General features: G+C 43.7%; 1 protein-coding gene across 2 annotated transcripts in view; it reads left to right on the top strand.

The window, feature by feature from the left end:
• GNAO1 (G protein subunit alpha o1) overlaps positions 1–22646 on the top strand; it is a 313012-nt gene that overhangs the window by 247264 nt on the left and 43102 nt on the right. Inside the window, exons 5-7 of one of the 2 annotated variants that reach the window (XM_084644223.1) lie at positions 10720–10848; positions 12391–12520; positions 20640–20793. In XM_084644223.1, the coding sequence (XP_084500349.1) occupies positions 10720–10848; positions 12391–12520; positions 20640–20793 (413 nt within the window). The remainder of the gene's footprint in view (positions 1–10719; positions 10849–12390; positions 12521–20639; positions 20794–22646) is intronic. The other variant, XM_084644222.1, reaches the window with a different exon arrangement.

Below are 22646 nucleotides of genomic sequence, written 5' to 3'. Positions count from 1 at the left end.
GCATGGCCCCGTTAGCAGCAGCTCGTCTTTCTAAATGGCAAGGTGAATGACTGCATGAAACAGGCCTATCTCATGCCAGTTTCAGGTGGGCGTAAAAAACCCAGGTCTGACAATTGTCCTCCCACCAAACCCTAGGACTCCTGTACTTGATTGACACTAGAGCTCAGATCTCCTTAGCTAAAGTTTTCCTTCCCATGCCAGCTAAAGATAAACCACTCCACTGGATCGGATCTTTTGAAATGGCGTCTCTGCCATGGATGATCTGATTTTTTTTTTAAAATGGGCAAGAATTGTTTTGCTTAGGGGTAAAGAAACTAAAGTTGCTACCCAACACTACCCAAGAGTTTAAAAACAAAAGCAGAGGTCCCATGTCCTTATTCAGATCCTGGGACCTCTGACCCAGCCAGTGAGGGGCCAAAAGGTTGAACCCAACAGGACTAGTTACACCTATGATCGCACCTGCTTGCCTTCCAGAGTTGGAGAAGGTTGCCTTGGGACAAAGAAAATGAGCCAGAGTAGGGATTTCACTTGGCTAGCTCTGTTGATAGTGAGCCTTTGTAACTCGTCAGACTTCATCATCAAGCAGGCTGCATTTTCTAGAGCAAGATCAGTTTGTTTATTTCTCTCCTGTGTCGGGGTTGAAGTGGCTTCTCTTACTGTCATGGCAATGCTAGAATGCCATGTGGATGAATCATCTGCCTCGAGCTCCCATGCCAGACCCTCGTCCTGGAGCACAGCGGCATTCTTTCTACAATTAAGGTTTTGGTTTTATTAATCAGAACAGGCCTTTATTATCTCAAAGGCCCTGCCAATTTATTTAATTTTTAAACTTTCTCCGGCAGTGTGGAAAGCCACCAGCTCCAAGGGTTAGCAGGCTTGTAGCAGCAGAAATTGAATATGAGAGAGAAATATATATGAGAGAGAGAATCAATCCTCACACACACACACACACTGTGCTGAGCCTCCCAGCGCAGAGCTGGTCCTGACTCCAGCTCTGCTGTTTTCCTCTTGGGCTGATCCCAAGACGGGGAGACCTAGTCAGCTTCATCCAGGAAGATCCAAGGGGCTGGAAATCAGCCATTGCCACCTTCCTCCCATTTAGCAAAAGAAGATCAGGTAGAACTGGAGAACAACCCGACATGAAAATGGTGTCATTAACTAAAAGAGGCAGCTCTGCAGTCTGTGTGCAAAACCCCTGTGGGAAAAGGAAATCAGGGGAGTCACTGTCAGTCATCAACCAAAAGCAGGACAAAATTCTTCCATAGTCCAGTTTTGTTCTGGGCCATATAGTTTACAAAAGATGAGGACAGTACTGAACTGCAAGTCTCCAGTGTGTTTCATTTGGAAACTCTTAGAGAGTTCTTAGAGAGCCCCACCCACCGTCAACTACTACAATGGCTATTTATTATTTGGTAAGCCCCGTCAATGTAGCTGCATCCTGGGGTCAGCTCTGCTCTATATAGTGATTTTTTTCAGCTGGGCTTTACCAGTAACATCACTGGTGATGTGCACAACTTTTAAAAAGAATTGCTCCACTGCAGGCTCTCCTCTCTAGGTCTCCCCGTTGATGGTTGCTCCAGTCTGGTGATGGTCTACCTCTTCTTCCTCCGGCCAGGTCACACTTAGTCCCACCCCTTCCCGAGTAATAGAAAGTCCAACAGAAACAAATGTCCAATCTCTCTGTCCAGCCTGCCACCTGTGATTCTGGGCCCAGTGGTCTGTACATCATTCTCTCAGGGGCTTCACCGCACCTTACCAGTGGCCAGTAGGGGAACCCCAGTCTAACCTCTGCCCTGGGTTCCCCAGGATAGGCAGTCAAGGTTCACCCCCAACGGACCCCTTACTGCCACCTCCTGGGACTTCTTCCTCCCAAGCCTTTCCCTGGGCTTTCCCCTCACCCTGCAAGAGCCCTCTTGTTCCCTACACGTCTCTTCACTCCCTTCTACCAGGAGAGTGACCACAAAGTTTCTCCCAGCAGCCCCCTTCCATTCCAAACATACTCTGTTTGTAGCACCACCCAGCCCCTCCTCAACTGGGTTTCACCAGTAATTAGTCCTGACCCATCCTTCAGGTGCAACCCATGGGTGAATTAGCTTCTCTCCACAAAAGGTAGCCAGCCTGTCAAGTGGGGATGTCATGCTGCCTGTATTTTTGGTTCTGTAAGTGGGCTTTGGGGGCAGGGGACAGCGTTATGATTATGACTTTGATCATACCAGAATCTGATCTGTTCGGCTGCAAAATGGGGATTTATCAGCTGCAGCAGGATGATGAAATGCAGGTGCTGCAGCGAGAGACTGTATTTGAAAAAAAAAAAAAAGAGCAGTGTAATTGAGGGGGAGCGGAGAGGATGAGGGAAAACAGCGGATTGGGTGTCTAATTTCCCTAAGTGCATTCTCAAAAGCGCCTTCCTCTGAACTGGAATCGGAAGGCACCTATCTGGTGCTTCTGCCCTATTATTTTTTAATCTATTGTCTTTTTTCCCCTCTCCATTAGGGCAACTCATGGTTAGATCCGTGAAGAACAATATTCAACATCCTTTAGAATTAAAGGATGAAATGGGATGGGAGCGTGTGTGTGTGGTTCCTATGCTCAGGAATTGATTTCTAAAGGGGCATAGGGTGATTGTGTGCATAGGTTTCCATATGTGAGGATTAATCAAGGGGCATATTATGGTATGGTTGTTTGTCTTTGATGACCGATGGCAGAAACGGTTTTATATGACTGGGCCAGGAATCATATGTATGACAGCATGTGTTTTTCCTGTGCTCCAGAATGATTGGAAGAGAATATAGTAGCATGCGTGTGGCTTTTCCTGTTCTCCAGAAGGATTAAGGGGGAAAGATGTGGCAGATATGGTAAAAGGTGGGGGGGAGGTGCTGTACTATCATAGTACGTGTCTGCCTCATATCAAGCCGTCCCAAATAACTGTATTAAGATTTGTTTCATGCCTGCTCAAGGCATTATCCACAGTTGGTGTTTGTGTATGAGGGTTGTTTTTCATTTGTGTGGAAGATATCACGAGAGGCTACTGTATTTGTACAGAGCAGCTACCAGTGCTGTTTCAGTCAAGTGCCTTTTGTTTATTGCTTAATTTCAGGGATACCAAATAAGGACTATTGTTAATTACACACCAGGGTATTTGTCCATTGATTAAAGAAAACAAGAAGTTAGTATCCAGGCTTGAATCGTGTGAAAAAAATTGATACAATGATCACTATTGAAAAGTCAACGTTTTCCATTAGTTACCTCACAGTAATAACTGAGATAATCACAGATGAACTCTACTTAAAATGGAAAAAAGCTGTGGTAACTGTTAGCTAACACTGATTTAGTTGTTTGGTGTTTTTAATGCCAGCAAATTAGACTGCTGGGTACAGTACATATAACCCTTTGGTCATAGAGAACATGCACATCTTAATCCACATGTGGGCTGCTAAAAGATCACTTTAGAGATCCCACTTCATTTTCATTAATGTCAACGGTTGCAAGCATGAATTCCTAGGAGATATCCTGAAAATGTTCCTCCTTGAAAATAGACCCTAACGATTCTGCTGAGCCAGCTGCCTCTGCTATATTTTGACCCAAGGTAGCTGTTGATTGAGGCTTTATTAAAGTCATTTAAACTCAGGAAGAAATCTGCCCCCTACCCCATAGTCTAGTATCACCCAATTTAATGCACTGGGGAGGTTTTAAGTATTTCTAGGATGCATCCAACATTGGCCGTTGTGAGACATGCTGCCATTGGTCTGTTTCTTATGGTAATTCCTATACGGCAAAGTCATCATTACCTGTAGTATCGGTGGACTGGTATTACATGCTGTTGCAGAAAGTTAAAGAAGAAGTGACAAGAGGCTTTACATGTGGTCTCAGCAGAGTGGTTTTGGTAATCTGGATTATTTTAAGCATTACTCTGTAAAGACATTCAAGACTGACCACGCTTTACCTTTTCGCATCAGCTGTTCAACCTGTTTCTCTGACTGTACCTCAGGAAATTATGTTCTTTGTGGACTTTACTTTTAGCAGCATGATATGTTTGGGGTTTGCCTCATAAACGGAATGACTCAGGAATCAGCAATCTGCTGCAAAACAATGCCTTTAAGATAGAAGATGCATACAGTAAATGAGCCATTCAACTCAAGAGCATAAATGCCAGAGGCTTACTCATGTATCCTAAAATTCTATCCTTTCTGAAGCTTTTTTGTTAATTCCTGCATGCCCAGAGCAATGCAGCCTGCAAACAAGCTCTGGTTTGCCCCTTACGATGTGTTTACAACACCCTAGTTTACAACATCCTGGTGCCCAAGTTAAGCAAAACAGGCCCAGTTTCCAATGTCGTTATGACGTAGATTGAGGAGAGTCATATGGTCATTGCACATCCTCTAAAGTGTCATTAAATGGATGTTGGTATCCTATGGGTTGTGTCATCAAGACTGTTGGCTGTGACAACTGTCTGCTGCAATATTTTGGCCTTTGGGTTACAGCTCTTAGTGTTTCTCAGGATCACTGAGAACTTTGTAGTGATTTCTCCCCATCCTCACTAAAGTGGGCCTTGACTCCCTGTTTCTCAGCAGGGCTTCTTACCATAGAAGCAGTAAGAATTTAAGTTCTATAGGAAGGGAAGATTTTGCTTCCATTGACCATATATAGCATCTACAGTGCACTGTAGTCCTATCACAACAGCATTCAATAAGTGTGCGTGTCACGTAACAGAATCATGACCCTTGGGGCAGGTCTTTATTAATGTGTGCAGTTAGGATCTGCTATTCTTTGAAACTTTAAAGACCTCAGGCAGTGGGGAACTGAACTAAGCTAAAAATGTTAAAACAGGCCATCCAAAGCAGACAGCTTCCCATTCCTACAGCTCTATATTAGTGTAACACCTGTGTGCTGATGCACTCCTACCATGAAGCTTGAGAACATTGGTGAAACATTGCATTTCAATGCCCAGTGCACTCAGTTCAATTGCAAAAAGTTCAGTTGAAAGGATGCTGCTCCAGATTCAGGAAATTCCAAGCCCCAGCAGCCAACAGAACTAACACTGTATAAAGAATGGGGTTGAAAATTAACATTGAAAATACTGTGCCTTCCTATAAAGTGAGGGTCCGCCCTCATCAGGAATAACAGAAATACACAGGCGCCAGAGACAGGGAATGGAAATAATTTAAGACATATGAGGAATGCTTGAAAAGATTGGGATTCTTTAATTTAGAGACGAGACATATAGGAGAGGACTTGCTAGAGGTATACAAAAGATTGAATGGTGTAGAGAAGGTATGTCAGGCACATTTATTAAAATTCTCCTTACACAAGAACAAGGGGGCATTCAACGAGAGGGAATGGCAAGACATTCCCAAGTGATTAAAGGGCATACCGCTTACATGATGCAAAATTGGTTTGTGGCACTCACTGCCACAAGACAGAGAGCCCAAGGGCTTAGTAAGACAAACATAAAAGATGTATTCGCATAATGAGAACACACACAGATACAGTGGATGAGAATTTTTAAAACTAGGGCTATAAGCTTTGATGGTTCAGGACATAAGCTAATCATTAATTAATGGAGATTAGGAGGAACTTCCCCTATGTGACAGACATAATTATCCACTGTGCGGGCAGATGGGAAGTTGTTCTTGAAGCTACTGGACATTGCCCATGACAGGATAGGGGACTAGATGGACCATGGGTCTATTCTTTTGTGTCAATTCCTGTGTTGCTACACCCTCTACATGCTGGTATCTGACTGCCTGGCAAACTGCAGCATACTAAGGCTGCAATTTGTGGGCTGGATCTCTGCATATTCCTTTTCTTAGCCTGTTCTTTTAATCTCTTTTCTGTTTTCACTTCCTGGAATATACAGAGTAATCCCCCAGGGGAAAGAACAAATTGTAATAACTATCAGGAAACATGCTAAGGTGAAGAGAACTGAGCCGTTTGCAAGAAACAAAGATGAATGCATGCATCCAGTGTGCAGCTCAGAACAAAATATCCAGGGAGAAGTTCCTCATCCCCACTCTTACACCCCTACTTTTTTCATGAGGGCACAGACCACCAGGTGTATATGAGCAACTTAATTTACTGCAAAGCTGGCTGTGTATGCTTGTGTAGAGAAATTCACTTCTTCAGACAGCCATCTCTTAAATAATACAAGCTGACAACCAGTTGTGAATAGAACATGAGTGATTATATCTGCAGCCATCAGAGCGAGGAATCTTATTACAAGGATGTGCTGATACAGCCCCCATTCATACATCCAGGGCCCATCACAAAGCTATAAGGGAGCATCTATCACAAAATCATTATGTTTTTTAAATGCTTGACAAAGGGCACAGTAGAAATAATTCTACTTAGACCTTGCAAGTTCCTTGGGTGACGTAATTCTTGTGATTCTTCACTGAAAATGAACAACAAAAACATTCCGTGGCAAACATATAAGATGACAAAAGCAGGCTGAGCAGTGGGTTTGTTGTTCAGTTTAGAGGATGGCTTGGTTTTTCCCAGTGTAGTGGAATGTACCGTAAGAGCATGGAACTGAATGGAGACCAAGGTCTTTCTGTTCAAGCGCTCTGGTCAAAAAGTAACTCAGGACACAAATAAAAATCAGTTGGTAGGTGTTACCCTGTTCTCCCATTTGTTGCACATCACAAAACCACCACATAATAAGACCCCGCTTCAGCATGGATTTACACCCATGAATTCATCTTGGATCAAATTTTCAAAGGCGCAGAAGGGAGTTACATGGCCAAATCTCATCAAATTTCAATGGGCATTGGATACCTAATTCCCTTATCAGGAGGTAGCCGTGTTAGTCTGTATCCACAAAAATGATGAGTCCAGTGGCACTTTAAAGACTAACAGATTTATTTGGGCATAAACTTTTGAGGGTAAAAAACCCACTTCTTCAGACGCATGGAGTGAAAATTACAGATGCAGGCATTATTATACACCGGACTCCTCGTTGTTTTTGTGGATACACACTAACATGGCTACCTCCTGATACTTTAAATTTAGTGCCTTGCATGGAGTGTCAAGTATCAGGAGGTAAGTGTGTTTGTTTTTGTGGATACAGACTAACATGCACAGAGAGGTGCATGAGTAAAGTTGCTTGGTAGCCTGGTATTGCAATACCAGGGAGTGTTGCAGATACAGTTTCAGGTACTTTGGCACAGCTGTGAGGTGCCTACAGCTGGAACAGCAGGACGTGTTGCAGGTCAGGGTTGAAGTGTATTAGACTATATAAGAACCCAGAATTAATCAGCCAAAGATGTTACAGGTCAGACTTGAGGTACAGCAACAGAGCTGCATGGGGAAGCGCACATATGATCACGTCAGTGCTATGAGTCCTCCTCTTCCACGAGCGCCAAACCCACTCACAAAATCTTACATGTAAAAAAAGGTACATTTAGCATAAATTGAGGGAGATGCTCAAACCAGACTCTATGTGCATCCAAACGTGGAGGGCTCAAACTTGAACTGCCTTCCACCCATCAGTAAATTCATATTAATTCTGGGTGACATGATCCTTTCCTTACACAATCTTGCACCATTTCTCTTCCCATCTCTGGCATTTTCTGCTAATTCCACTGGGGCCCTTTCTTCATGCATACGTGTAACTCACATCAACTTCAATAGGAGTTACAGTGTATGCAACCTGACAGCGGAAAAGGTCTCATCAGATGGTACAGCTGAATGCTGAAAACACTTATTAAATTTTAATCTAAACTAAATTCATCTTATTTCTATATGCTACATTTGATCAGGCTGAATTATTTTAAGCCTTACAACCTGCGTTTGGGTGAGTAAATGGATCGTGGTTTCCTGAGACCCAATGATCGATGGATAGTTTCACCTAAGAGGAACGTTGATTTAATACAAAAAAAAAAAAAGTGAACCTGTATGGCTCAGGTTTGAGTGTTGGGCCAGTCTATACAATGAAGGCCTGTAATGTCCAGGAATCAGGAGGGTCAAAGGGAAGTCCTGATCAGAGGTCAGAGTTCACACAAGGGGTCCAGTCACCAGGAGATCCAATCCAAGGGGAAGGTACAGCAAGGTGGGGCCAGGGCAGGTGGCAGGGCCAAGTCAAACGAGGTGACAAGCCAGCAAGTCAGGGTCAGATGGGTCTGAGAAGAACTAGCAGGCAATGGCTCATTGCTCAGACAAAGCAAGAAGGGAAGCAGGATGGGCATCTACGGTCACCAGCCAATCAGGGTCAAGACCATGTGGCCAGCCAGGAAGTGGGTTGGGGAGCCCACCCAAGTCTGTGAATTCCCTGGGACTCTCATGCGTTGGTGTGGCCCGGTGGCCAAGGCTACTTCCCAAACACCCAGTGGGCCTGGGTTCAAGACAAAGGCAACAAACATTCATAGATTTTAAGGTCAGAATTGGGTAAAATTTTCTAAAGCACTGTTATGGGGTGGACTAGGCCCAAAGACCCCGTGCTGAAGGCCTCAGGGTTCTGCCACAGCCATCCCAGGGAAGGAGCAGTGGAGAGGTCCTCCAAGCAGGCAAGAGTGGCTGCAGGGGAAGCAGCCAATCAACGCCCAGGAGGGCCCTATAAAAGGAGCTGCAGAGTAGAGCAGTAGTCAGTTGCTGCTTGGAGCAATAGAAGGAAGGACTGCAGGCCTGGCTGCTTGGAAGAATAGCAGGGCCTGGGGGAGCATTGAGGGAGTGCCTGGCTGGTTGCTAGGACTTAGTAGGGACTGAGCCTGGGGAGGGCTGCAGGAAGATAGTGTCTCCAGGGAGGAAGCTCTGGGGATACAGCCCTGTACCAGGGCTGGACTACATAAATACCAAAGCCTACAGAGGACTAGAGAGAGACACCAACAGAGGGGTACTGAGAGAGGCCCTGGGTGACCATATATCCTGGAAGGGGGTTGTGCTGGTTAACATGCAGACAGTGTGACTCGGCCGGAGCGCTGTGTCACTGACAAATCCTCCTGACAACCGCCAAAAGGGGTCACCAGAACTAAAGAACCAGACATGCCTAATCAGAAGGGGGCATCGAGAGGTGGGTGCCAACTCTGTTAAAAGCACCTAAATGACTTAAGATCCTAAATCTAATTGTCAAAAGTGGGCTCATAAATGACTTGGGTGCTTTTGAAAATTGTACCCTTAATGATAATCTTTTCTGACCTCCATTATTTCTGCTCTGCTTACACCACTACTGTGTTCTGTTTGGGTTCTATTTTACTTATGGCTTAAGGATTGGAGCAGAACACTTGGGCTCTGCAGACCTAGGTTCAATGCCAATCTCTGCCACTGCCCCACTATGTAACCTTGGCCAAGTTACTTAGGGCCTGATCCAAAGCCTATTGATGTTAATAGGAGTTTTTTCACCGATTTCAATGGGCTTTGAATCAGGCCCTACTATGCCTAGGCTTCAATGGGGATAACTACTAGAGCTGGTCCAAAAAAAAAAAAAATTTTTTCAACTAGCCCAAATAATAAAGTGGACACGATAAAAATCTTTCCAACTGCTCATGGCAAGTAGCTTCCACTACCACAGTATTTGCATTGCTACCTGTGGTAGATAACGGGAATACCACAGATACCTCAGGAACTATGATTAGGCAAAAATGTGAAATTGTAAAGTTTAATGGCAACCACTGTACTTATCTACCTACCTCAAAGGGAACATTTTGCAGGTGTTGAGCTGGTTTCTAGATGAAATAACTATGCCAGGCCCATTCAGAGTCAGCAACTTCTCCCGCAGAAAAGCCTATCGTTTTGCTTCCAGCCTTCTTATTTCTAGGCGTTGTTGCACACCGTTCTTTTTCACTGGATGAACTTATGTTAGGCTCAGTCCTGTAAGCTTGTGCCCAATTTGAAGCACATGAGCAGCTTCATTGATTTTAAATGGATTACTCAGGTGGTCTGCATGTGCTTAAGTGCTTTGCTGGTGGATTGGACCAGGGTTGATCAGCCCCTAGCAGGATCCAGCACTTAGTGAATAGCATTTATATCCATGCCGTGTAAAATGAAGCCACCGGCAGCGACATGAGACAAAATTTTCAAGCTTTGGTGTTGAAATTAAGCACCTAAATAAAAGAGATTTGAAAATCTGGTATTTAATTCCCTGGTCTAAGCCTTAGACTTCTGTATATGCACTTTGTGCCTGTCTTCTCTCTCCCCCCCTTTCACCTATCATATCATTATTTATATTACAGGAGTACTCACAATGGGTTAGGTGCTGTAAAGATACAGGAGAGGACATTTGCAAAAAGCTTACCATTTGGGGGGGGGCGGGGGAAAAAGGAACAACAACAACAGTATTCTACAGTAATGGACCAAAACACTGCAGTGTAGGAGAGCTTTACTATAGTCTTCTGGACCATAGTTTGAAAATGCTGTGGCATTTTCGAAAAAGCTTTTTGGAAACTCTTTAGGGCTTTTTTTGGGGGGGGAGTGGGGGGGTTGTGTAGAGTGCCAAGCATAGTCAGATCCTGATCACCACTAGATGCTACTGCAGTACAAATAGAAAACAACAAAAATACACATTTCACAGATTGGAATCCCTTTATCAAGAATCCTATCAAGCAGAACCTGATCATTTCATTTCCTGCTTCCAGTTTAGTGGGAGATCTTGTACTTGAGCCAGTGGGTTTGGGCTTTTTTCAAGAGAGGATTTTTTTTCCCTTAACCAAAAGGTACAAAGAGCACTGAAAAATTAGTTTGACAACAATTAGTGTTTCTTACTCTCCTGTGATTTTTTTTCTTTTATAGCTACCTAGACAGCTTAGATCGAATCGGAGCTCCAGACTACCAGCCAACAGAGCAGGATATACTTCGAACCAGGGTCAAAACAACCGGCATTGTAGAAACCCATTTCACATTCAAAAACCTCCACTTCAGGTAAGTTTGATGTGAATCCACTGTTATATTGTCAGGCAGTGCAAGACTGCAACCGTATTACCTTGGCCAAAAGTTCTCACACAGTATGCTTGTCTGACTAGCTGCTATTCTCCACCCTAGAGGTGGCTGCATTTCTGTGAGTAGTAGCATATGTAAAATGGTTTGTAACTGAAGCAGAGTACACTCACCACAGATGTACCCACTCATGGCTGGGTATGGCATGGCAGTTCTGTCCTCTGTAGCACCCCCTTCTCACAGCTGCTCCAGTCCTGGTGGGGAGGGTGATCCCTCCTTGTGACTCAGCCCTCAAGCTGGGTCACACTTCATTCCTACCTTTCCAGGATAATAGAGTCCAGCAAGAAAACATCTGGTCCCTCCATCCATTATGCCACCTTCAATTTTGTGCTCAGTGATCCATACATCCTTGTCTTAGGGCTTTCTGTAGTCCATATCCACTTCCTGGGGGCTGGTAGGGGAACCCAGTTCTACCCACTACACTGGGTTCCAGTCCAGGAACCTAGGACAGGCAGTCAAGGTTCATGCCACACAATTCCTTATTGCCACATCCCTGGGCTTCTTACTGCCAAGCCTTGTCCTGGGCTCTCCTCACCCTGCAAGAGCTTTCCTGTTCCCTCAAGGTCTCTTCACACCCAGTTCCCAGGACAGGGACAGCAGAGTTTCTCCCTTCAGCCTCTTTCTGTTCCAAACTTCCTCTGTGTATAGCACCACCCAGCCCTTCCCCAGCTGGGTTTCATCAGTAACTAGCCCTGACCCACCCTCCAGGTGCAACCAAGTGGATTAATTGGCCTCTCTGGCCCACATTAATCTTTTCATCACCTGTGTGGGGTAGGCACCAAGGTATTACTTGCCTTGGTTTAGAAAAAAAATCCCTGATGAGCAGGTTGTTCTACATTTGCCCATGGTGGGGTTCCTTGCCCCTTCCTCTGAACCCTCTGGCTCTTGCCTGTGCTGGAGCCATGACACAAGAACAAACAGTCTCTGCTCCAGTCTGGAATGGCATATGGGAAAAACATTCGGCCATTTGTTGTCCACATGAGAGAGTCACATGTAGGCAATGAGAAACTCCACACGCTGACACTCATGGAGTTTGCCAGTAATTGTACTCTCGAGTGCAGGGCGGATGGAGGTTTCTAAGACATACACACACAATAAATTAGACTGGGAGTTCAGCCTCTTAAAGCCACAGATCCCCTAAGATACATGCAGATTGCTAGGGCTCTCTGGAAGAGCTGTCCTCAGAGAGGCCCCTTGCCCATGCACGGTCAACAAATCCCCCACAGCACCCAAGCCCCTGGACAATCGTCAGGAGCTATGCTATCATGGGTTCCCCTAACCGCCGCTGCCTTGGGGACAGCGGGGTTCAAAACCTCAGAGAAGGAAGAAGTGAGAGTCACTGCAGACTCTGTTGTCCTGTGCTAGGAGCCCTTTAGGGATGAGTACTTAGAAATACAAAAGGGATTACTAATATTTTCCCTTTGTTAATAAAGAATAAATGAAGAGACGTCCCTGTTTCATGCACAGGCTGTTCGATGTGGGAGGTCAGAGGTCAGAACGTAAGAAATGGATCCATTGCTTTGAGGACGTCACAGCGATCATTTTTTGTGTTGCGCTGAGTGGTTACGATCAGGTGCTCCATGAAGACGAAACCACGGTGAGTGCTTACGGGGCGACACAGGTCCCGACACCTCATCACTGGCCTATTGCATAGCCTGCCGTTGCTCAGGGATCAACTCACGCCCATTGGCTTGTACCAAATCAATGGAATTTTGTTAATCATACGTCTTCCCTTGATTCTGAAATCGTGTGCAGATCCTTTCTTCCCCTAACCCTTGGAAATTAAGTCTTCCATTGCCCAGGGTGGAGTTAACCAAGGTAACAATTTCTTGCTCTGATTAAGTTATAATGTTTTCTTTTCTCTCAAGTTGATCAGTGCAAAATGCCATGGGACATAAAGAGGATCCTGAACCCAGAGAGTAGAGTGATAAGCAATGAATAGGTGCTTTTGAAAACAAACTTAAGGAAATAAATAAACAGCACTTGGAACATCCAGATACACAAAGCTGTAGCAACCCCACAAATTCCTCAGGCGGATTCAAGCTATCAGGGTAACCTGCTTCTAAATGCAAAAGAAATTCATTTTCCCGGTTAAACGGGAACTGTTCAACTCTTGGGTGGAATTTGTTTTATGGGGGATGGGATTATCTCCTATACCTCCCCACTGTGATACTAGGCCTGAAATACTGCATGGAAATTGAAAATAAGAGATATCGGGATACACTAGCTGCCAGATGATTGTGTGGCACTCCCGTTAATCTGAATGTGTTAGAAGTGTGGGAGAACAGTCACTCGCACTTTTCACCAACTATACGGCATGCACTAAGAAAGATACCTGTGCATTTGGGGAGATGGAATGTCAATTACAGAAAAGGCAAGTCGTTTTAGGAGTAACCAGGTATTTTCTTTTAAATGGAGTTGCACTTGCCCAGCATTGAAGAACCAAAAGTCAGAGCTTCCTAAATGTTCTGTGCATGCCCAATGTGCAACAATTCAATGGAGATGCTATTGTCACCAGTTTCTGTAGGAGGCTCTAACGTTTATTCCCTCTTTCCTGTTTGTAAAGCATCAGAAGTTAGAATGGATAACACGGTGGGGAGGGACTCTAAAAGAGTTGGTAACTTGCAGGCAATAATGGATTCATGAAGAGACTTTTTGAGCACTGATATTTACATCTTCTAGGTCAGATTCATGAACTCTGGTAAAGAGGTCACCTGCTTGTTGAAATCCTACATTGCATTAGTTTAGGTTACATTGACACCAGAATTTAGTCTGATAGTAACATCCTCATATCCGCATCCCCCTAGATCTACAGATTCAGATTGAGATTCTGAATCACCGTACCGCACCACACTCCTCCAGAAAATATTTAGGATGCACCAGCTACTTTATAATATCTGTATTAACTAAGAACCCTTCCTATTCATGTGTTTTCCACTTTCTATGTATCTATCCCAGTATCACAGATATTGGCTGGAATTTTCAAGGGCCTAAGGGAGTTAGGGGAAAGTCAATGGGAATTGGGCACCTAACTCTCAAAGCTTTTTGAAAATCCTGCCCATCAACTCTGTGATCAATTTTCTGTAATAACATTAGTGTCATCTGCTATATAGATCTAAAATAATAGAGTACAGCAACTCTGTTGTGTGTGTTTGTGAACCACAAGTCTCCATAGCTCCCAAGAGACACTCACCCACTGAGAAGGCGATGCCCCTTCTGGAATGGGAAATCTGCCAGTCACACGATGTGGAGGAGCATATGCAGGTTAGGAAGGACTCAATCTGCAAAAATGTCTAGGGTCTGAGGTGCAAAGGTGCTGATTACCATCAGATATCAGTTGAAGATGTGGATGCTCAGGACTTCTGTAAATGAGGTTTATGTTGTCTCTCGTTAGGCACCAAAAAACTGAAGCTCCTGAAATTAGTGATCACTTTTTAGTGCTTTGGCCTTAACCTTGGTTTACCAAGGTCTATAAAATGCGGATAAAATTGATTTACAGGAGTCTTGTGAGGCTATATTACTTAATGTTTGTTGCTCCCCACACCATCCATGGTGACAGAAACATCAATGACCTCTAACAGAGAACAGAAATACAATGACGATTCTCAATGGGAGCCTTACTAGTGTTGTATTAGGTCTTTAATTCAGACTATGTTTTCTGAACCCCTGATGTAGGCAGAAACAGCAGCTTCTGTAACCCCAGTTGCACCACACTCTCTCCATTAAGAATATTAGTGTTAGATTAATTTGAGGTGCAGTTCTGGGATTTTTTTTCTATGTACATTTCATTTCACAAGTCGCTCCCTGGTACTCTGGGCAACAGGAAAAAAGACACAGATTCTGATCATTTGACTGGACAGTTGTCAGTGCAAATTAAAGAGATAAGGTGGGTCAGGTAACATCTTTTACCAGCATCTGCTGGTGAAAGAGACAGGCTTTCGAGCTTCTACACAACTCTTCTTCAGGTCTTGGCAACCCTGCAAAGAAACTACAACACTGCAAAGTGCAAATTAAATGCAGATGATGCTCTTGTTTAGCCTAACTATACAAGTCCTGCTGAGTTAAAACACAAGTAGTGAAAAAAGAAAACAACAAATTCAGTATCCTTGGCCCTGCTACTTCCATAACTCAGATCTCCTATGCAAGTGGCATGCTGAAAACACAGCATCTACTGACAGTTTGACCTCAGTCAATTTCACCCCTACCATTCTGTCAGGAACAATTTCACCTACAGCTTTATTCACCACAATCTCCTTCCTTAAAGTATAGTTCAGCTTTAAAACTAACTGTGTAAATGGCATCTCCTAGGTCAGGTGATTTAGCCCGTGTGCATCAGTCAGATCTGCTGCCTTTATTTACAAAAAGGAGCTTTTACTGTTTCATACTTGTTAGCACAAAGGCAACAGTTAAGAAAGTAAGCTAGATTGTGTTCTTCTTTGCACATCATCTATAGAAACCCTTACTAAGTTCCCATCACTTAAACCTGTGCAAAACCATTGAAGGCCCTGAGATTGCACAGATGTCACTAAGAGCAAAATCTTTATTACTGGTGATGACACATGAGAAAGAAAGAACCCAGCTTGTGTGTGAGGTCTTAAAACACGTTTGCAAAAATGGCACTTGAAAAAAATATTTGTTCCTTGTAAACTGAGCATAACATTGACAATAATCATGAGAACTCACCTCTCCATTTTATACTTTTCTGAATAAAACTGTACTTTACGTGGACAAAATTATAGTTACAATACAAACAGTCTCTAATGAAGATCCTGGATTTCTCTCACTGGGCTCAAATGGGCAACCAGGCACTTAAAGCAGCAGCCCCTTGAGGTCTCTCTGTCAGTGAACTAGACATTACAGGCAGCTTCCAGTTTCAGGCCAATCCTATCAGATGAAGACTGAACCCAAGAAGTTTGTAGTGGCCAGTTCACTGGAGAGCCAGCCCTTAAGCAGCAGTTAATTGTGGAACCTTGTCAAATAGGAATGGGCAAATGAGTGCAGATAAAATAAGAACTGATCCAAACCTTCCCCCTCAAAGTGAAACCTTGCTTGTAGTTCAGAAAAGTTGCTCATTTTTAATCTACTTGTCATGACCCTTGTTTTAAAACCATGCCACACTTATCTGTTATCACAGCACCTAGCATGCGCTGTAGTATTTGAGACCACTGCTTTATAGTACTGTCGTAATTTTCGTAAGGGATGCCTCTCCACTTCTATGTTTTCAGGGAGGAACAGTAAGAAATACATGAAAACCAGAAGAAAGGCTAGTCCTCCTGCATGTCTAGCTTAGCCTGAACTAATAATCTCATGAGAGAGTTTCTTCTCATGAGATTTCTAGACCTACATTCAAGTACCAATCCAAGCTTTGCATACGTAGCCAATCGGAACTTCCTGAATTCAGCCAGGCACTGCTATACTGCCAGCACATCCAAAGCCTTCCTCATATGATGGTCCAACCCATGACCTGACTGTCATGCTCTACTCCCAGAGCAGAAGAATGAAATGTAGGAGTAGACACCCACAATGCAGTTGGAATTCCATTGGTTTCGTACATATTCTATAGGTAGAGACAGCAAAGCAAAATGAAATGTTATGCTGAGTTTTCCCCTAAATCCTCCCATACACAGTTCACAGAAGCTTTCCTCCAGTGGTAAGATGGGTCTCACACAGCGGCTTACGGCAGGCAATATAAATCTAATTAGTCCGTCATTAGGGCTGATAGGTGCCACCACAGTACTGAATAAATAATAAAGGGGGGTAATACTCAGTTGCTAAGTGACTGAGCAGCTCCGTGGACATCCTTGCACAGTCACACTCTCAGTGTGGTAGTTTAGTGACTTTTTTAGTCTTCACAAGACAATGATATGAAAAAAAACCCAAGGCCATATCCAAATCCCAGGTAACGGTTAGGGGAAAAACCCACTAGCAACATTCATATACAACACGGGAATGGATCATAAGCAGGTGGGGATTTTTATTGCTCCCTATGACAGTTTTTAAGACAATGGTGGCATGGGATCTACCATGTGAACCTATAATATCCTCTTCAGTTCTTCCTTTTACATGCTAGGTTAAAAAGGCAGATGCACTTGGTACACTTTGCTGCCTCTGGAATTAAACTGTTTAGTTCCTCTGTATCTAGTTGGTATGTGAAGATACTGTCTGTGTCCTAGTTGCTGAATGTGTAACACGCTCACACCTTCGTGCTGTTGACCTTAGCTATGCATTAGTGTTGGACCTTTAGAAACTGGCACTCACTGAATGATGTGATTAATATACTCTCCTGGCTATAAGTGTGCAGATTGCACCAGTCATCCATGTGCTTAGAAGCAAAGAGCAAGTTCAAGGATCTTTGGCATCTGTAGAAAATATAACTAGAAGCTATACATTGGGGAGCAGAAGAAAAGTATTGATGCACAATAGTCCTGATCAGGATGGTAGCAAGATCAGAGAAGCAAATCACCTCCTCTTTGCCACCAGAGCACAAAAATAGGAAATATTAATTGCTGCATTTGAGAACTGCTGGCAGGAAACAAGGTGAGAGACACTAGAAGATTTTCTTTCCTTCCTTCTCCACCAAAAGGACCAAGCAAATGCATCTAGAAGTAGGCACAATGTGGTAAAAGAGGTGGAAATATTAAGAGGACTCATACAGAGGGAAATGTCATGGTTTCCCAGCCCTATTTGCCCCAGTCATTACAACAGAAGCAGAGTTGAGACAGTGGGTGGAAAAGGAGAGCTCAGGGGAGTAGTGGCAATATTCAGCCAGAAAACAGATCTTAGATATTGTCAGGAGATGGCTGTCCCAAACCCAGAGGAGACAATAGACTAGCTTCATTCAGCCTGGGGACTCCAGGAGCAATGTCCAATCCTGGCACTCGAATTTGTAGGGTATAAAGGAATGTTTATTGCAAGTACTGTTTTCTACTGGGGTTTGCCATTTAATTGTTTCTGCTGTATGTACGTAATGGTGACGACTCAATGACATCAATTACTTACTCAAGGAAAGTGTTCCATTTCCCTCCAGATTTTGATGTAAATTTAAAGGGAAAAAGTCATCATGGGATTTTGGAGCATGTTGGCTACAGTGGGAATATGACAGCACTAGCTAAAAGGTCCACCAGATGAGAAGGCCTCTGCTCTGTTTAGAAACCAAGATTTCTGTGTTCACTATATATTACCTGATGTGCTTTGACTGCAGTACTGTATAAACGCTGCTGTTTTAACCTGTTCTGATTGTTCTTTAATTATTTTATAATTCTGAGATGATGAACAGAAGGGTAAGTATTATAAAAGTCCAAAATGTCTAGTCTCGGATTGTTCTTCATTCAGTCCCAGAAGCCGTGTTTACATCTTGCTGTGTATGCATCTTGTTTTAACAGTTAAGAATAATAGAGAATGGCACAAATAATGTTCTGCGAGGGACTCTGGTTAAAAGTGACTCTGTGTATTTGTGTTCCTGCCCCTTTCCACCTTCCATCCTCTTCTTCCCCCCTCACAAAAGGGTATTAGAAAGGCAAGGGTCATCTGAACAAAGTCCTTTCAGCTTTCTACAGCTTTATGATTTTGATTCCACCTCTGGCAAAGGGAAGCAGCGCTCTGTGTCTTATATACCCCACAGTACAAAGAGAGGTATGAGCACCTGCACAGTACCGTACTCTCAGGTGGCATTTTAAAAAGAAAAAGGAAACACTTGAAGGTTCATCCAGCTAAGAAAATGGGGTAGTTCTGTCCTTCTGTGCTATGTTGAATTATATGTAAGCAAACCTACCAACTCATTTACCGGTGGTCAAAAGGATGTTGACTGTTTTCTTGCAGCTTGCACCATTAAATTGCAAGATGCCTTCTTTCTAGCATCTTCGAGGATCCAGGAAAAACAATGGCGTCAAATAAATGAATGATTAAGCGTGTAGCCACCTCTTCACCACACATCATTACCATACAAGCTGGAGGGGAAAGCGAACCCCCAATTTAATAGAAGCCACAGCTTCTAATCAAAGCTACATGGTGTCAGTAAAACAGGAACGTTGCAGTTCTAGCACTTCATTTGATGCTACATCTGATCACCGGTTCAAATATTTCCCTTGTCCATGGAATCATTTGTATCTAAATAAAATGTTCAGTGATCATTAAAGGATGTCCAGCGATAAAAAGGAAAGTGCTAATAAATAAAACACTGGGGTCAACAGTGCAGCCTCAGCAAGAGACGTAGACAAGCAGTGGCTGCTGAATAGGGCCCACTGTACATACGCTGTACAAGTCATTCTGTGTGGCTACATGCAGATGGGCTGTGCCACACCGATCACCGAAACAATTTAACAGATGAGATTATGTAGGACTTTTGTATCTCGCCTATTTCCTGTGTTCACTGTACCAGCTGCTAGTCTTGTATGAGTGTTGGTGGACTGGGGGTGTGCCCTCTGAGGTGCTCCCAATGCCAAAAACCAAGCAAGTGGTCTGGTCTGTAACCTGATTTGCCTTTGATAATCCCATGACTCTTTGGGTGTGCTTCGTCCTCATTATGCCTGCTCTCTCTGCTGTCCCGTTCCCGGTTGGGAGGTGGCCGCGCAACCGGCGTGCGCATTCCGGCTTCGGCCTCTCGCTCCAAACAGCACCAAGCCTCAGCACCTTCACAACTTTTCCTCGGCCGTCTGACCTTATCTAACCAAACAAAGGCCAAAAAATGAGATTTTGAGAGACCCACCAAATTTGGCAGGTATGAAGCTTCTCTTGAACCAAGAAAAATGAGTTAAGAGTTGAAAGCAGCAGGGGAACATGACACTACTGGTTGACTTTGCCGTGAGCTCCTTCCACCACCATAAACCACGTGGCGGACTTTGCAACTTCCTAACCAATACATTTAATTTCTTTTGTTTTATCTGTTTCTGTATCTTTTTGTCGTTGCATGACCTATAACTAAAAAGCTGCCTTCCCCCTGTGTGTGTATTTGAACGCGTGGTTCCTTTATTGGCAAACAAGCTAATGTTCTTCCGTGAGGCATGAGCTAACATCAACGGGCTAATCTGCTGACTTGTAGTTTGGTTGTTCTTAGGTACCTTCTGTACAGGGTTTTTCCCCCTTTTTTTCTTATTTTCTTTTAAAATTTTTCTTTGCTAGACACTTTTTGTTGAGCCATCTTCCAAAGAAGCCCCCACTAAAAAAAAAAAAAAAAAGCAAACCCACTAAACAAAATAACAAAACAAGGCAAAGGTCACGGCAAGGTCAATAACAAGAAGATGTCACCTTGCTGTCTGCTTCCAACTCTGGATTAATTCAAGGATCTCACCAGTCCTTGGTTAATGTATCCAACCAACTGTGTGCCATACACACACAACAATGAAGTGAAAAATTTTAACCAGAATATTTTAGAAAATCTGCATGACCTGCACCTACACATAGATCTGACCAAAGGGCAAAGTAGCTTCCCCCTACATGCATGGTGCATGATCATTTATATGAGCTGAAATCCTGTAAACTATACACTATGCAAAATAAACAGCTCTATGTAGTGAAATGCCCTTGTTACTAACTATGTCAAATATAGGGATTGCATCTGTGTATGTATATGTTCACCTGTATGTATACATAAATTTATTACGTATACTGTAGTTTTTATTTTTTTCCCTCCTCGATTTAGTTATTTTAGATTTCCCTACATGTTGAACACCACGCGGTCACTGTCTTTAGCCTGATATGCTCTCTCCTTTATATTGCAGAACCGCATGCATGAATCATTGAAGCTGTTTGACAGCATCTGTAACAACAAATGGTTCACAGACACCTCCATCATCCTCTTTCTAAACAAGAAGGACATATTTGAGGAGAAAATTAAGAAATCTCCATTGACTATCTGCTTTCCAGAGTACACAGGTAATGAGAAACAAGGGTTCCTTTTTAAACCACGTGCACAACAATGCCCAGCAAAGAGACAGGTGGCTCAGGGTAATGGGCTATGCAGCTTTTCAAATAGAGGTTGTTGGTTTTTAAGGTACATCTCAGGCAATGATGATAAAGGTTCCAACCCTGCAACCCTTAGGCAAAACTCCCATTGACGTCCAGCGGAAGTTTTCTTTGAATAAAGGCTGCAGAAATAGCCCCCAGCAGCTTCCATTGTCTGACAGCTGTTCAATGGCCCATGTAAAAGCCAAGTCCCTAGGGAACAAGTCATCACCATCACTAAAATAACCACAGTTGCCATTAGCTGACCTCTTGTTGGCAGTTTCAGAGGGAAGGTCAAGGCCTGAATGAGCATGGAGATGATACTTGGCTCCCACTTCTAGAAGCTCCCGCCTCTTGAGGCTCATTGGTTGGGCAATTTGGCAGAGGTTTGAAGAACCTGCGCTGTTTGTGAATAAATGGTCGTCTAACCCCTTGGGAATATGACACCTCTCGTGAGCACCGTGATGCCCCAGAAAAGACTCAACTGGCTTATTAACCAACAAATAAAAAAGTAATTACAGCTGGATAGACACACAGCGTAGAAGACACATGCCATGCCATCGACAAATAAAGCCAATGAGTCCATAGCACAAGGCCACTCCGTTTCCCCTGATTCAGATAGCCACCTCCGTTTCCATATGCCAGGCATTACTAATTATACCACCAATACCTGGCTCTTACAAAGTGCTTTTCATCAGGAGATTGTGTTATGCAGGAGGTCAGACTAGGTGATCTAATGGGCCCTTCTTGTCTTAAAGTCTACAAATCTCAAAGCACTTCACAAAGGAGGTCAGTATAATTGTCCCCAATTAACAGATAGGGAAACCGAGGCACAGAGCACTGAAGTGACTGCCCAAGGCCACTCAGCAGGCCAGTAGCGAGAATCAGTGCTAGTTCAGTGCTCTATCCACTAGGCCACACTGCCTCCAGGTTGCTGCTGCAGTAGCCCACAGGTCCCCCTCTAACCCAGTCCTCAGAGGATGTGAATTGTTACAGCCACCAGTCACAGAGCTGGAGCTCTTTAGCTCAGCCCGTAGCAGATCATCATTGGAGCTCTGGAGGTCCCCAGCATCAGTCGGGGCAGTTGTCCTACTGATACTAAGTACTTTTGATGCAATGTACTTAATATTAAATGAAGATGGACATTAGCGTACCCTGGAGATCAGCACTGAAGTGCTGCAACAAAACAGCATGCAGGAAACCCCTCTTGTGCCTGACTGCCTCATGTCTGGCCTGTTGATGATGAGAACGCTTCCTCCTGCAATCTGCTGCTCCACTCCATATCTCACTGTCTTCCACAAACCTTCAGTCAAATTCTGAGCCGGCATCAAAATCAACGTTTACAGTCATGAATTAGTGAGTCCTGCTGGAGACATCCGGATGAATCAAGCTGACAGACAGAAAGGCAGGTCTCTTTGTCAGTCAGCGTGGTTGCAAACCGAGTATACCAAGAGCATCACAGTTCTGTGGCACACCAACAAATTACAAAACAGAGCTCCCCAGATCTGAGCACTTGATTCCCACTCTGAATGGGCAGAGAGGATCCCTCGTTCTTTCGCTGTGACAAACAGTAAATTAATATTGAGCTGATCTGCTCCCTTTGTGATTCAAGAGAAATTCTGCAGCTTACTCTTTCAGAGAAGGATCAGGTATTTATTTGGGGATGGGGTTATGAGATACAGGAAAGAATCCAGCCAGTAGATAAAGCTAGTTACCTCACTAACTAAACATTTCAGTCAACAAAGGATTTTCTGTACTCAAAGTCCATCGGGGCAATTTTGAAT

This window comes from Lepidochelys olivacea (genome assembly GCF_965140295.1).
Source record: "Lepidochelys olivacea isolate rLepOli2 genome assembly, chromosome: 12".
In the NCBI taxonomy this organism is placed as follows: Eukaryota; Metazoa; Chordata; order Testudines; family Cheloniidae; genus Lepidochelys; species Lepidochelys olivacea.
Note: the sequence above shows the minus strand (reverse complement) of the source record. Positions and strands in the feature narration are given on the sequence as shown.